At 41.7% G+C, this 17,434-nt stretch overlaps 1 protein-coding gene across 1 annotated transcript in view; it reads right to left on the minus strand.

Annotated features, from left to right (window-relative positions):
- Positions 1-17,434, minus strand: part of LOC127572388 (nuclear receptor ROR-beta-like) — a 157,471-nt gene that overhangs the window by 29,773 nt on the left and 110,264 nt on the right. Inside the window, 2 exon segments of the mRNA XM_052019578.1 lie at positions 15,651-15,755; positions 15,758-16,066. Of these exon segments, the coding sequence (XP_051875538.1) occupies positions 15,651-15,755; positions 15,758-16,066 (414 nt within the window).

A 17,434-nucleotide genomic window follows, 5' to 3' on the forward strand; every position in this document is an offset into this window, starting at 1 on the left:
TAGCTTGTATGGATGTAAATAAAATGTAATTAGAATGTTGGATCAATTTGACCTTAGTTTATGTTCAATGTAAACTAATGTCATAACAAGAAGTATCCAACAATATAAGAAACTAAATTGTCATGACAGCAGGAAAGCAGTTAACAATTTATATGCTTACTGTCATTTGTGAAAGAGTCAGCATAGAATTGAACAATGGATTTTAAATATGTTACTTAGAACAATGAGATGATTGGTGAACTCCCACAACAGATTCAGCCGTGTGGGGAGATAAACCATCTGCTTTTATGTTTTTGCAACTCACGAAACTGAATGTGTGAAGTCACTTTAAACTGAAGTCCACAATAACGATTTGCTGACCCACACATTTTATGAATGGAACAAACATATCTGATAGGGGGCAATGATTCATTGATTGGATTACCAAACAATGGTTGAAAAGTATATAAGAATGCCCCTTCACCGAGGTAGAACAGAAACCAGCCAAGACCCTGGAGGCATAAAGTATCCAGTAGGAGCTTCCCAGTGTGACTCTACTGCAGAGGAGATTGGATAATCTCCAGTGTGACTCCAGGCCAACATACCCATAGCCAAACCGAAGGGTACCCATACGTTGCCGTTATGTAGGACTGCTGTTCTGGCTGTATAACTAATTATAATCAGGTGAGGATATCTCATAAAACTGTCACCTGCACCAGTACAGTTAGGCTCTGAACAATTGGCTTTAAAGATCTAGCACTAGGTTCAGTGGACAAGGGGAAGGTATTCTAACAACTTACCCCAACTTGGTATCTTTCATAAGGGCACCACATCCAATCTGTATAGAAGGATGACGCCTGACCCTGTTCAAAGTGCCAGCACTTGTCCATTATTCCCATCAAGGGGAAACCACATGAGTTTTAATGTAATAAAAGGGGACTGATGTCTGGCATCATGGGTCTTCTTCCTTTACTTTGAAGTTATGGGCTGAGCATTTCCTATGTGTTGAAGATTCCTTGTTTTCAAAGACCATGACCTATTTTCCATGGCTTTTTCATTAGGTGTAAGATAGAAAGAGACAGTCACATTTTGGTTAGCTTCAATGTCACCAAGAAACTGCAAGTCAAGAGGAGGCAAATATTTTTGCTGGCCCTCTCCCTCCATTCACCCTCATTTATTCCATTGCTTCAATTGTTAGTAACAAGATTATTATTTTATCAACCATTTTGAAACAGTAATGTGGAATTTGCAATAACTTAAGCAATCAGTTCCTCATAGTTAGTTACCAATAATTTCCTGCTGGTGCTTGTCTGCCTCATAACTGTCAATATTGCTGTTCTTTTCCCATGCACAAATTATATTGAGCATCTGCAACTGGGTTCATAAGGCTTGTACAGCCATTTAAACCACTGGGTGTATGGCAGTACTGTAGGGGAGATTCCCCTACATGTCAAATGCATGTCAAGAATTAGGATGAGAATTAAAATTGCCTCATGCACAGGAATGGAAGCTTCTTGAGTGCAAACTGATGAATGTGATGATTGAGCTTTGAAGGTCCTGAACTGAAGAGGTCTGAGAAATGAGCTTAGCTTTCTCAAAAGTGACCGGTCACAGCAAGCATGACAGATGGCAAGAAATAAGGGTGAGGTGGCTTGTATGACCCAGGAGGCTCAGAAACCAAACAGAAAGTTGATTGACCTTAAGAAAGAATAAGTTTCTTCATCCTAAACATGCTCATGGAGAAGTGTTTCTGCAAGTTGCAACCCATTTACAGCTGCCAAATGCTGAGGAATTTTACAAGCATATCTTGTGCAGAACTGCCAAGAGACAAGAAGCCCCATGAATACTCGCCAAGAATGGCTAAATTTATGCATGGGAGAAATCCCAGCAGCAAATTTGAAACTGAAACTCTTGTCACACCGAAATGTTCAAAGTGTGGCAGATAGTGTATATGATGCATATTTCATTACTGTCACAGAAGGTGGGCTGACGTCTGTCACCACTTTCAACATCACACCACCAACTATCTGCACCTGGGACAAAATATTTAACAAAAGCAAAGATGTACCCTTATGACACAAATAGGATAATGAACTCATCAAACTTATTGTAGCGTCATCGAGTTTGTGTGTGATGTTGTAGAGTCATAGAATCTAGAGCTGTACAGCACAGAAATGAGCCCTTTTGGCCAAACTTGATGCCTATCTACGCTAATCCCATTTGCCCACATTAGGCTTGTATCCCTTTGCTCCTTTCACATCCAAGTATATGTCCAAATGCCTTAAAACAGAATTGTCTCTGTCTCTACCACCTCCTCTGGCAGCTTATTCCACATAACCACTGTGTGAAAAATGTAGATCTCCTTTAAATTCCTCCCCTTTCACCCTAAATCTTGTGCCCTCTAGTTCTAGCCTCCCCTGCCCTGGGAAAAAAGCCATTGACTATCGACCCTATCTATGCCCCTCATAATTTTATAGACCTCCATAAGGTGACCCACAGCCTCCTATGCTCCATTGAGAACAAACCCAATTTATCCAATCTCTCATTCCATTCCAGTCAACATTCCAGTGAATCTCTTCTGCACACTTTCTAAAGCCACCACACCCTTCTCAGTGTGGCAAACATTACTCCAAGTGTGGTCTAACCAACATTTTGTACAGCTTCAATAGGATGTCCTGACTCTTGTACTCAAAGCCTTGGCCTATGAAGGCAAGGACATTAAATGTCTGCTTCACAATCCTATCCACCCATGTTGCCATTTTCAGGGAACTATGAATTTGCACCCCAGGTTTCTCTGTAAGTCAACACTCCTGACGGCCCTCACATTTACTGTATATGTCCTGCCAGCAATTGACATCCCAAAGTGCATTACCTCACACTTGCCTGGATTAAGTTGCATCTGCCACCGCTCCACCCTACTTTTCAGCTGATCCATGTTCCTCTGTATCCTTAGACAACCTTCTTTGCTATCCATGACTCCACCAATTTTTGTGTCAACCGCAAGCTTACTAATCAGACCACCTACATTCTCATCCAGGTCATTTATGACAAACATCGAAGATCCCAGCACTGATGCTTAGAGCTTCGGACTACCGCAGAAAGTGACATGCAATGAAAGCAGCCAAAGAAGTGGAAAGGGAAGTGTTGCTTATTATCCCCAGGGAACGATTCATTAAAAGCACTGTTCTGGTATATATTTAAATGTATCTTTGATGTTGACAGCACTGGTATCTGTATAATAAGATCTACTTTGTCAATGTTTGATTGGTTTTCTTGCCCTGGTCCACTTCAGGTTTCTACTCCTCCATGTGGTCAAGCCTCTCATTGTAAGCCTCTGGAGGCAAGCAGGGCTGCACTGTAGGGACTCCTAATATGTCCAGATGTCAGAGATATATCTTCAAATGCCATTTGCTGTCTCAACGTAGAACATAGAACAGTACAGAACAGAAACAGGACCTTCGACTCACCATGCCTTTGATGACAATAATGCTAATCCAAGCTAACCCATCTGCCTGCAGAAAATTAGAGAGAATTTATTGGCCTAGAAATTCTTCGGTGAGCAAGTTCATGCATCTTACACCATAGCATTTTGGCAGTAAACAGATCAGTGCTTATTGGATGGTTCCCAAATGATGTCCAATAACTTCTGGGTCCTCCATGCATGCACAGAGTACCTGGACATGCACAGGCACCCAACAAATGTTTGGGCAACATGTCCACATGATGCAGTTGCATTTGTGAGATCCGCAAATGGCATAGGCCACTCATGCAGCAGCAGTCCTGCACAATGAATGCAAGGCCTACTTCAGTGAGATTACAAGGGAGAAACAAAGGACTGCAGATGCTGGAATCTAGATGAAAAACACGATGATGCTGGAGGAACTCAGCAGACCAGGCAGCATCCGTGGAGAAAAGCAGGAGGTCAACGTTTCAGGTTAGGACCCTTCTTCAGGACTGAAGATACAAAAAGGGGAAGCCCAATATATAGGAGGGAAGGGCAGAGCAGTGATAGGTGTTCAAAAGAGGGGAGGCAGGGTGGACACAGGGTGGTGATAGGTAGATGCAGGTAAGAGGTAGTGATAAACAGGTGCAGGAGAGGAGGGGAGAGCAGATCCACCGGGGGATGGGTCAAAGGTAAGGAGAGAGAAAGAGGAAAAAAGAGGCTAGGAAAGGGAAGAAGAGAAGAAGAAAAATTAAAAGGGAGCCTCCCTGACCAGGTCTGAGGCTGTGGAAGTGGTGCTCAGATGGGGTCTCTTTAAGATATCTTCAGACCTGTGCATCATAACTTGATCTTCATCCCCTTTCGATCCAGACCACCACTTTGACCACCACTCCCAGCATCTGATTGTAGCCACCTTTCCTGAAGCTTTGAACTAGGCCTTGATATACAGATTTTCATCTCAAATGGTGATTTAACACCTGCTCTCCACTGGCCTCCGTCTACTACAGCCTGCAAACAATATAGATGCCTCTTCACTTTGCAATGACCAAAGAAAAGGCTTTGTAAATATAAAGTGCGCAAAGCCTGTTCCATCACACACAGTACCTTGGCCATCATGCTCAATAATTATCTTGCAACCTGCCACATATTGACACACTGCACACTTGCACCTTTTCCCATAGCCAGATAGCAATAAGCAGCTTTTCTACTTTCACAATGGCCTCGGCCATTGTGAAAGTAGATAAACTGCTTACTGCTGTTCAGTGGTGAAGGAGAATACACTTCCATCAAAGACAGTTGTCTGTTTAATATATTTGTGGCAGAGATTGGTGGATATCACTGGGTTGGAAGACACTGTAGGAATATTTAATGTGGCTGCTATTACTAATGCCACCACTGTACATGTGATTTGTTGTAGGTCTCCCTAAAGTAAATGCACAGTTCAGTAAGTTACAATCCTGGTAAGCTTGAAGTTCTGGAGGCAGTGAGTGTCAGTCATTACCAGGTAGTTGTGTGTGAGCCCGCAGGTTTCAAGCATATTGGTGCAACCATCTCTAGTCATCTGGCAGCCTTGAGAACCTTCTCCTGCTCCTGCGTGACCTCCTCCATGGGAAGAACTCAAATCCATCTCTTCAACATTGCTGATTCCAAACACAAAGGCCTGCTTCTAAAGTCAGTCCCACATGAGTGAGACTAAGACAAGACATGTGCAGTTTAAGAAGAAAAATACTTAACTGCTTTCCTTCTTAAGCAGTAATAATGAGTGGGTTTGGATGTCAAACAGCCTCACCAACCATTGAAATATATATCAGGCCAAGAGCAGGCTGGAAGCAAGTGAATCCCCGAACCAAGAAGATTACTGAGCCCCATGACATAATTTTCACATGAGTAATGTTTTGTGCTGACAACAATTTCCTGGACTACTGTTGGCCCATTTTCACTTTCTTCAATGCAGAATGCCTGAGTGTTTGCAATGATAAAACAGCTCATTTACAAAAATGAAAAATAATTACCTTTCTGGGGAAGGTATTCAATAGAAAGTTAATATTTCTGAAGAAAGAGATGAAATTCCTGAATACAGATCACTCTAGAGTAGATCAAACATTTGATCCCAGTATTTTTCCATGATGCTTTATTTTGTTATTAGGAAGGGCTGAGACAAAGCTTAAAATATCGTAACAGGATGAAAAGAAAGTAGCAGCTGCTTTCTTATCTCTATTATCCAGTTTATTAAATTCTTCTATGCACAGAGCTGAACTTTTATCTTCTGGATACATTGGGAACAGGGATGGAAGTTGGGTGAGAGGATCCCACCAGCAGCTGACAGGCCTAAAACTTCCTGCAGCACCTTATCACAGGCACGGCATTCACACATTTTCAGATTATTTGACCTATCAGATTGAGTACATGTGACATGACAAACTTTCAGCTCCACTATTTAAAGGCACCTTGCAAGCATGACAGTTGAAATATTCTGCTGTTCGCCACACACCACAGAGAAGGCAGAAAGAACTGATGTGTAAATGCTACTCCAAGACATATTTCCAGGCTGGGAATATATTAATAGATCATATTTCCTGGTGTTAGCAGAAAAAAGCCGATTGGTGACACAAAGACAACATACCTGGAGGTGTCCAGAAGTGAACAGCAGCAATATTGTTAACTTCTACTGCATTCAGTACTGCAAGCAGTTTGTTGACCTCATCAGATCAAGAAAGTGGGCATCATTTATCCAACTCCTGCCCCCTCAGGGGATGATTACTTCAGCCTCTTCAATTTGGCTTTCATCTCTTTCCTGTCACCAAATTACCTCTGAGGCATCTATGACACCTGTCCAACAACCGCTGGCGTTCAATCTCATCTTCAGGCAATATCAGAGTCACTATTAATGAATATTCTTTCTCTATCTATTCAACACAAGCTGTTACTGGAAAGCAGAGGCGGGTTCATTCTCTCATTTCATAAGAAGGCATGGACCAACACAAAACATATAGACAGAGAACCAAAGGTGAGTTTCAGTCATCTTGCAACGCAGAGGTGGCCCTGGACATAACTAACATGAGAGGATGCATGACGAATAGAGATGAGCAAATGAAGGCCTCACAGCCCGTTGGTGCCAGAATTCTACTTCTTTCAGCTAGTTTGCATGGAATACTCATTGAAATCAGCAAAGAGTAAACAATATAATATAATCCTAAATCTAAACTTGACAGTTCTATAAATTAAGTTAAATTTTAGTTACAGCGTAGTAACAGGCCTTTTTGGCCCAACGAGTCCGCGCCGCCCATTTTAAACCCCAAATTAACCTACCTGTATGTCTTTAGAATGTCTAATTCCTATATTTCTCCTCTCGATCTTTACCCATCCTGCAGGCAATGATGATGCTACCTCAGAGGAGGAAGTCATTCAAAGTGTGCATTCTCATAGAACTCATGCCTACCGTGCACTAGTTCAGAAGTTTACACTTTGCTGGTTCTAGTAATAAAGGTGGTTAAGTTTTCATTCGGTGACTCACAAATACCAATTGACAAGAGAAAATGGTGGAGACAGGGAAGTAGTTTAAAACCCACATCAGAGGGCTCAGGCTGTGCTTGCCCGGCCAAGCTGGATACAGACGTTACTTTCAAGGGCTGTTGATGAACAAGACATATTTGAAGAATAGAAGTGTAAATTACAAGACTGGCCACATGAAAAGAGCATCAAATGTGTCACTCATTTAAATACATGCCATCCCTCATTGAGGCTGTGTACACAGGGAATGTTAGCTTGAATGATATATGTAATATCCTAACCTTATATCACTCCACTGTCCCAATGCTGAGGTCTGCCCTGCACAGGTGCAGGTGGAACAGCCCATGACAACTGCTTCACAGGCTCCAAAACCCAACTAATGAGCATCTCAGCTGGCAGCACTTGGAATCTCAGAATCAGAATCAGAATCAGGTTTATTTTCGCTGACATGTCGTGAAATTTGTTGTTTTGCGGCCACAGTATAATGTAAAGACATAAAAATGACTATAAGTCACAAAATAAATAGTGCAAAAGAGGAATAATGAGGTAGTGTTCATAGGTTCATGGACCATTCAGAAACCTGATGGTGGTGGGGAAGAAGCTGTTCCTGAAACATTGAGTGTGGGTCTTCAGGCTCCTGTACCTTCTCCCCGATGGTAGTAATGTGAAGAGGGCATGTCCCCGGGTGGTGAGGGTCCTTAATGATGGATGCCACCTTCTTGAGGCACCGCCTCTTGAAGATGTCCTTGATGATAGGGAGGGTTGTGCTCCTGATGGAGCTGGCTGAATCTACAACCCTCTGCAGCCTCTTTCGATCCTGCACATTGGAGCCTCCATACCAGGTGGCGATGCAACCACCAGCAAACTGCCTCTACTGTGGTACAGCTACAGAGGCTGAACAATACAGCTCGAGGAAGAGTAAAGGCTTGTAGCTGTGTAAGGCAGCTTCACAGTATTATAAGAGTATCAAGTTCCATTTCTAGAAGATGACATAATCAGTAATTTTTTGAGTTCTGGTCTGGGTCAATTTTGGTTAGTTACTGGAGGTGTGCTTTTAACTTGTATGGGAAGACGCTGAGTAATGGCAAGTGAGTGGTAAGGTATGCGTATTTATTTGCAGGAATAGTGTGATTGATCATGGAGCATCTTGAGCAGCAATATATAGCAGTTGCCTTATGCAGTCCCGATCTTCCTTATTTTCCTCCTCCTTCTCTTCCTCCTCCTATCCTGAAGAGGCTTTGTGCTTCCAACTTGTACCTCCAACCCTCGGTACTGTGCAATGTTATGCAGAGTGCAACAGACCACCACATTGTGGAGACCTGGCTAATGCACATTGAAGGCTGCCTGCAGATCTCTCAAGCCACATAGAGTACACCTTTAGTATGAAGCTGATTCTTTTCTGACAGATGATTCTGGTTGTACTGCTACTGGTTGGGTTCCTTATAAATGTCACCAACTGGGTTTGCATGTTTTATCTCTGAGCAACATACCAGCCGGTCTGTAGCAATCAGGAACAGTGAACCCCTGAAGCGCAAAAGCATCACGGCAGCTGCCTTGGAATCTTTAGTTGATTTTGTGGTTACGCTCTGCCTGATCATTGAAGGAACGGAAACCCCTTCTGCTGGTGAACACTCCCCTGTGGTCCACTGATGCTTGATATACACATGCAGGAAGTCAGTGATACCCTGAATCCAAGGGCAACAAACCCAGGGATTGCTCATTTTATGTGGCTTCATTGGTGAGAACATTGCAATAATTAGGTTGCCTGGGAAAACAAGGCATCAGTCACCTACTTCCAGCAACTGCTGTGTTCTCCATCCCACACTTCAAGCATCTTCTTTTGTTCCTCTTCTCTCCCTCTTCCAGCACTGAAAGTATTATCACCTGGACAGCCTCTGTCCACACACTATCACAGACATTCCCTGTGTTCCCTCCACTTCTCCTCCTCTCTGTAACTTAAAACATGCTTGTTTTTTTCCACTTTTTCAGTCGTAATGAGTGGCCATTGACTCAAAGCATTGATTTTATTGCTGTCTCCATAGTGCTTCCAGCATTTTATGACCATGTTTCTTGTTTGAAATAGGGAATAACACCATGAATTGCTTGATCAGAAAATAGGCCAGTCAGATCCAAGACAGAGCTCCCCCTTCAAAACCCAATACTTCTTTTCCAATTCTACCAACTCATCTCACAAATTTTGAGCTCTGAAATTACAACCAATTCAAATGAAATTAGATGTTATTAATACAAACTTCAAATCCAATACAAAATCCATTTCTGAGTTTTCAATCAGACTTGATTTTGGATTTACTGAACTTCACCCTCTTATATTTTAATGCTCATCTTTATGCCACATTGCACCCGAGTGACAGTCTTGAAAACTAACACAAGGGACTGAGATTGACAAATTATTACCTTTATTAGTTTCCCTGGAGCCTAACACTCTCTTTCAGGCAGGTGCACTGAACCTGGACTGAGATACTCTTCATCACACTGTAGTCACTTATAAAGATGGTTGTAAAGTTGGTGCGTAGCAAGAGAGAATGCCTTGCATTTATTTCACATCTTTCATGACTACAGGCTGTCCTAAAGCGTTACAACTAACAAAGTATTTTTGTAGTGTGTGGTTACTTTTGTAATCTAGGAAACAGAGCAGCCCTTTTATGCACAGCTGGCTCAAGCAAACAGCAGTGGGAAAATGACCAATTTGTTTTTAGGCATTGACTGAGGGCAATAATCGCCTGGTCACAGTAAGTCTGGTTCTTTTGGTTTAATCATATTAAGTAGCTATGCTCCAAACCTCAGGTGACCTTCTGCAGTATACTTATCTGTAAATGTTCATGTGACATATTGATGTTGTCATGCATGATATGAGTATATGTGGTAGGCATTGTTAGCTTGCATTCACTTGTTTCTGAAGCTTCTGGTGTCTTTTGAGAGACTATTTATTGGTGGTACTTATCAGCACAACATGATTTGCTCACAGGACACCTTTAAATACAAAGCAACCGACGACAAGGATAATTATAGCAATTGATCTGTGTAGGCTCTGGAAAAAGAAAGTAGCGGTTTTAAGAAACTCTTAGAAGCACTAATTAGCATTGACCACAGTGCCTCAAAACTCAGCATTTAGGCAAGAGAATCTGTGTTGGACACTGAAATTTTCCTGGGTACAGTGAGCTGGTGTCCTGCACAGGCACTAGGAATTAAAAAAAAAGAAAATCAACATAGTCTGTAGGATGGAGAGAAAAGCTGATAACATGAGAATTAAACACACAAGGGAAGAGAGCTCAATGCAGCAGCATCACTGTTTAAGTGGGAAACAGGACAAAACGATAGTCCAAGTGTAGACAGTCTGCATATACAGCCTAGGAATGTGTTGTCAAACATGAATCCTTGTAGCACATTTGACAAAATGTGTTGGTACTGAACACCACTAAAAGAAAGCATAAGTGGGCTCTTTTATTGTTGGAGCTTGGTCCTGACACATATCACACACGTACTAATTTGATAGCCCCGTAGAAAGCCAAAGATATTCCATCCACAGATGCAGAACAGAAGCTAGTGAACTATATTAATCTATTGACATTCGAAATAGCAAAGTATTAAAAATTTGGCATGGGGAATCAAAGAATATGAGAAATATTCAACAACTGCATAGTTACATTGAAAGATTGGTCCAGATGTTGCCGCTTTGGTGAATTCTTAAACTGGGTGCTGTGGGATCGATTTGTGAGTGGCTTAGATGACAAACAAATTCAGTCCAAATTGTTATTCGTCCAATTCTTATGTTTGAACTGGCTTGCAAAATTGCAACCTCAGTGGATATAGCAGTGAAAGATGCCAAGGAATTTCATCCATCACTGGATACAATTATGATGGTAGCTTATAGTCAGAAGGCAGTAGAAAAAGCTCCATGCCAGAAATGAGGTCAGCACCATGTAAATGCAAGTGGCACAAATTCTTGCTACAGACGCAAGAGCAGTCCTTCACTGCTATTGCTCCAGTAAAATGGGAAACAGTATAAATGTCAGAAGCAGGGACATGTAGCAACAACATGTAATTCAAACCCTGAACTAACTGGTTGCTATTAAGGTGACTCTTTCAGAGTGAGAACATTTGTTCGACAGTAAAATACAGAGAGAATCATCAACACTGATTCAAACAGAGCAGAGAATTAGACTTGGAAATTATTTACACTACCAATGGAAATGGCAGGAAGCAACATGATTTCAAGATAAAAGTACAAATACATGGCTAGTCTGTAGAAATGAATATTGATGCAGCTAGTTGTTCTATCATGGATAGAGATACCTACAGCAGAAATTCAGTCATCTAACTGGCAGAAAGTAATTATTCTCCAGACTACTCAGGTAGATACCAAAGGTACTCATGCAAATATAGTGCATTGTGTGTTATAGTGGCCAAAAATTAGAATTTATAAAGAATAACAAATATTACTATGTAAGAACTAGGTAAGTAGACCAAAGATCAACACCACAGTTGCATTTACTTCTTAAGAAGAAAGTTCATCCAGAGTAATACAAAAATGTTCTGATGTAGGCAGTGAGAACATGGTTTTATATTGCAATTTATTTAGACAGGCACTTGGGACAGGCAAGGCATAAAAGAATATGGACCTAACATGGGCATATGGGATTAGTGTAGATGGGCAAAAAAGGGTTGGTATTGACATGCTGGGCCAAAGGGGCTGGTTCTATGCTGTACGATTCTATGACCTTAATTATTGGATGATGGTTTGCCAGTCATTGCTGCAAAAATTAGTAGCCAGTGTGGAAAGATACATTTCTGAAGCAAGTCTATTAACAGCATTCACTCAGAGGCTGAACCAGTTCAAATAAATGTCTACATGTGGATATAAAAATTGTTTTACAATAGGAAATTCAAATTGTCAACTGATCAAGGGTATCTGGAGACACTGAATATTCTCCCTAATGTCTTGAGAAATGAATCCTGAACAATTGTATTCAGAACATAACAAAATTGCAAGCATGAAGAATATTGCCAAAAGCTTCACATATTGGCTATATATTGACAAAGGTCTTGAAGATTTAGTGTCAAGATATACAATCTGTTAGCAGTGCAGAATAAAACTACCAAAGACGTGAAAGTGAACGACATCACTATTTGGGAGTGCCCATGCCGATTTTCGTCAGAAACAACAATTAGTGGGCAGCATGGTGGTACAGCTAGTAGAGCTGCTGCCTCACAGCTCCAGTGACCCAGGTTCAATCCTGACTTCCGATGCTGCCTGTGTGGGGATTTCATGTTCTCCCTCTGATGCATGGATTTCCTCCCACATCTCATATACCTGCAGGTCGGCAAGTTAATTGGCCACTAGAAATTAACCCTGGTGTATAAGTGAGTGATAGAATCTGGTGAGGGTGGTGATGGTGGAGAGGACGGGAGTGGGGAACTGCGGGAGGAGCTGATGAGAATGTGGAGAGAATAAAATGGGATTAATGTAAATGAGTGCTTGTTGCTCAGTGTGGGACACAGTCAGCTGAGGGGCCTGTTTTCTGTGCTGTGTGACTCTATGAAATTTTTGGGTACTTATCAACATTCATTCTGAATGAGGAACCTGAAAGGTGTTGGCCTAGCGGACGGCGTAGGGTGAACCTGGATTAGGGATGGACAGAGCAAAGGGGCAACTAAGTGAGGAATCGGCCGCACAGCGAAGCTGGTCCGTGGAAAGGGGCACCAGGTGATGAGCCAGCACACCAGGTACGGTGAAGCAGGAACAGTCCTGAGGAAACAGAACGAACTTCGGGGGCCTAGAGGTAGCAGGCAGCGGAGGGAAGACCAAAGACAGCAGGATGATCCATCGTGGAAATGGCAAAGTGGGAGCTGACCCGACAGGGTGTGGCTCAAGCGGACCTGAAAGAGGGAAGCCAGGGTGGAGCTCAAGGGTGTTGGCCTACTGGACCATGTAGGAGCAGGATGCAAAGCGCCAACCAAGCAAGGTAATGTGCACACAGGGATCGTCTACAGGGTGAAGCGAGAAGAGCAGGTGACCCGAAGTGGACCGTAGAAGGTGATGAAGTGCAGGGTGATGAGCCAGGTCAGAGGATGTTCCGTAGTGGAAATGGTAAAACTGGGAGCGGACCCAGTAGGGTGGAGCCCAAGCGGGACGTGAAAGGGAGAAGTCAGGTTGTGGCTCAGGCGGACCTGAAAGGGAGACAGCAAGCTGGAGCTCAAGTAAACTTGAGAGGGAGAAGACGGGGTGTAGCTCAAGGACCGCGCAAAGGGGCAACTAAGCAAGGAATGTGCAACAGTGATTGGCCGCAGGGTGAAGTGGGGAGAGCTTCGTGACTGGAAGTGGCCTGGGAAATGTGAAAGGGATGCGGACATGGCAGGGTGAAGCACAAATCGACGTGGGTAAATGGGGTTAGTGTAGAGAGGGTCAGGGGCGGGATGTACATGGTGGGCCAAAGGGCCTGTTTCTGTGCTGTATGACACTATGATGCTATTGACATGTGGGATCATGCATAGTGACAGAATGTATGATTGAGGAGCTAAGGTGGAGACCCTGAAGAGTTAGTGTTAGATAATGGGCTTTATTCAGGTAATACCTCTGAATCCTTCAAAACGTGCAATGGTTTCAGGTTTTCATTAATTCTTCCATACTGCTTGGCTTCTAAATATGCAGCCAAAGAGTCTGTACATTTTTAAGGAAGCCTTGGAGAGACCAGCTTTCCAAGATTGCTTAAGTTTAGCCATGAGTCATCATTTTGTTAACATCTTACTAAAGTATTACGTGACATTATATTCTATCACAGGATTCTCCCCAACACATTTGTTGATACATCACAGATTTCAGATGTGCTTGGACTTATTGCAGCTTAACTTGGAGAAGAAGATGGAGAGAGAGCAGCTGAAGCAAAAGCAAAGTCACGAGTTGCATCCCAATAAGACATTAAGAGGCAAATTAATGCAGTTTAGATATTATGGGAATGGTAAGAACAATGAATGAATACATCAAGCAGAGGTTAGATAGTCTAAAGTCTGCATTAGTAAATTTGTAGTATTAGACACTATCTTATTCAATGGAGGAAACGTCAGAAGGATCCACAATGGTTGCAGTGAGAGACATACTGGAACACACTGGATAAATATTGTATGTGATGACAAATACAATCCAGAAATGCTTATAGAATCAGCCACTAATGAAGAGTCACAGGTCAAAAGTGAGTAACTCAGGATGCCACACATTTGTCAGATCAAGAAGTAAATAGAACACCAGAGACTCAAACACAGTTGAGAAAGTCAGTTAACAGAAAGAAACAGTGATTGTTGTGTAGGGAAAGAAATGGGGTATATTTGAATGTAGATACGTCATACACATGCATGCACTGTAATGATGTCATAAATATGAAATACTATGTCAGTTGTTTTGTTTGAAATAAAGTCTAAACACTTATTCTGAGGCTACTGGTTTCCCCTAGCTGTTACTATAGATAGAGCATACCAGCTCCACTGTCTCAAAGACCACCTCCATATATAATACAGTACGGAATGAAAACATTTTTCTATCAAGGAAAACCAGAATTGAAAAGTCCACCATTGCTGGAATTGTGATCTCTTATGTGGCCAAAATTACTGCAGTTGGGTGTTTTACTGCAGTTCTGAATTTGTCCTTTTATCTGCTTTCCAAGATCTGGGAACATTGGCTTTAATCACATTTGTTACCAACTTAATTGCATTCAAGCAGATAATGAGGACACTTAGTTAATCACATATTACAGGAATGGGGTAGGTAGGAATAGTCATTTTCCAGTTCTTGTTCAAAATAATCTGATTTACCATAGTTCACAATTTGCTATTCAAACATTTGGGCCCTCAACATGAATGCTGCTGAACTAGGAGGATTGCCACAAGGCTACCATGTTTTTCCATTTAATCTTCCCTAATAATCCTTTGCATCAATGAGAGAGAAAGTGACAAACTGAGAAAGATAGAAGCAGAACATTATTTTAACAGTGTGCTATCTTGGATCGATCAACTGAAGGCAAAAGAGAACATGGCCTTTCAATGACTGGGTGCCAAGTTCTGTCGAAGAAAATCATTAAAAAATTCTATCAACTGATGTTTTCAAGTGATATACACAGAAATATGCAAACAAGTGAGGTTATGGGGCAGAGTTTCTGACTTTATATTTTGATGTCACTAATTTCTGGATGATGCACCATGGCAAAAATCAGGTGAGGAGGATTTTGCACTAAAACAGAAAGGGCTGGGTTTTCTATCCAATGGATTTTTCCTCAAGAGCACTATTATTGGGAATGCAATCTTCTTTCCTTGGTTTTCCTCTGTGGTGTCCACCAAGACAATTAATCACGACCAAAAGAAAACAATCAACCCCTCAGTTTCTGTGCTAGTCAGCATCTTAAAGAAATTTGGGTACAGACATTGAAGATAACCAAATAAAACACAGGTACATACTTGACTACCACCTGTTCTTCGAGACTGTCAAACAAAAGTTTCTGCTCATGCATCTTAAGTGTAACTTTCCCAAATCATATCCTCAATCAATCACTAACTGAAATTCAGTAGTGAGCTTCATAACAACAGTTGTCTCACAATTTTTACAGCATCACAGTCATTCCCGGTAGTGATCAAGAATAAAAGTAATATTTTTGCCAACAACTGGGACTTTTTTTAAAAAAGTAAGGCATATGTTATTCCTTTCCATACCTACCTATTTCAGTCATTGTTACTCCAGGAGCCAGTTGACCATTTGTAAAAGAGCTATACGTAAACAAGTTTGGTACAGGTGTGAGTTCATAAATAGGCTCTTGTTTTATTGCTTGATTCCAGCCATGTCTATTCCGGACTGATCCGGTGATGGTTGAGCAGAATCTACACTGTAATATCCATTAGCTCCCTCAGATTGTACTTTTGGCAGATCGATTACATGTCCATTTGCGTAAGTGCCACCAATTTCGTTGTTCAGGTCTGTCAAGCCATTGCTGATGCTGTTGGTGTAGACACGGGCAAGAGCTTCTGCCTCACCGCTCTGCTGCTGCCGCTGCTCTTGCAGCCTCTGTTGGTGCTTCTGGACCTCAGCGTACAAACTGTCACGCTGCTTCTTGGACATTCTCCCAAATTTTACAGCTGTGAGAGGAAAAGAAGGTTTCCTTAAATACATTGAAACTGGAAGACTCTACTCTACTTCCAAGTATCATATTCTCATGGGAACTGTAAACAAAATACCAAATCATTGGCTTTTAACCCTTAACAATGGGTAATGTGACCCCATTTAGTATGTTCATTTTTAAAGATGTGGACATTACTGGAAAGGTGACCATTTATTGCATTCCTAATTACTCTTGAACTCGATTGATTTCTAGGCCACTTCAGAGGGCACTTAAAAGTCATTGACACTGCTGGGCCGAGAGTCATATTGTCATAAGAATGGCAGATTTCCACTCTGCAGTACAGTAGTAAAGCAGGTGGTTTATTTTAACAATCTAGTTGTTTTGTAGTTATCATTACATACAATTATTGTTTCCAAAATGCCATTTTATTAACTGAATTTAAATTTCAGACCTGCCATGGTAGGAATTGAACTCTGGGTCTCTGGATTTTGAGTCTGATTATTTAACTGCTGCACCACTCTGAACTTAGTACAACAAAGAATTTCCAGTACAGAGGACTGGTTCATGTGGGTGTTCATGCTTTACAGAAGTCTCCCATGCTATTACATTTCATGCCGTCAGCTATTCCTTTTAGTCACATATGCTTATCTGCTTTCCCTTAAAATGTCTCTATTCACCTCAAGTACTGCACGTGGAGCAAGTTTTGCATTCTAGCAACTGGAGTTACAGCTTTGTAGGCACTATATGATAATGTAAGGTTGATTCATTAACTAGAAGCTAGCAGTCCTGATACTTGACTGTGGACATTCTGAGTGAACCACAGGAGTCAGAGTAGAATGTTAGGTGCCAGATGTTAAAGAAGGTTAAACAACTTTGAGCACAGAGGATCCCTTTGAATAACGGATACCACAGCTAAACAGATCCATGGACATACATTGTTTGGCCATGTTACAAGAAGGCTTTCCAGAAGGTGAAAAAAAAGTCAACATCTCTCACAACTTTTCTATACTAGTGCCTAAGACCATATCTAGTGCCAGTAGTTGTCTATTGGTTCAGTTAAAGCAATTATTTCTGGCTTAAAAACATCCAGCAAAGTTCATCCCAGACATGTTCAGCAAACCAAAAGTAAAATACTGCAGATGCTGAAAACTGGAAATAAAAAAAAACAGAAAACGGTACAATACTCAGGCAGTTCAAGTGGCATCTGTTCAGTTAACAACCGTTTAAGGTTTCAAGTCAAGGACATTTCATTAGAGCTGAGCGAGGTTAGAAATTAAAACCAGTTTTCAGTTTCAAAGAAAGATGGAAGGTGCAGGGAGAAGTGGAGGGAATATCTGTGAGGATGGAGACCATGGTGATGGTGCCAAACTGAGGGAGATTATAG

Source organism: Pristis pectinata, chromosome 7 (assembly GCF_009764475.1).
Source record: "Pristis pectinata isolate sPriPec2 chromosome 7, sPriPec2.1.pri, whole genome shotgun sequence".
Taxonomy (NCBI): domain Eukaryota; kingdom Metazoa; phylum Chordata; class Chondrichthyes; order Rhinopristiformes; family Pristidae; genus Pristis; species Pristis pectinata.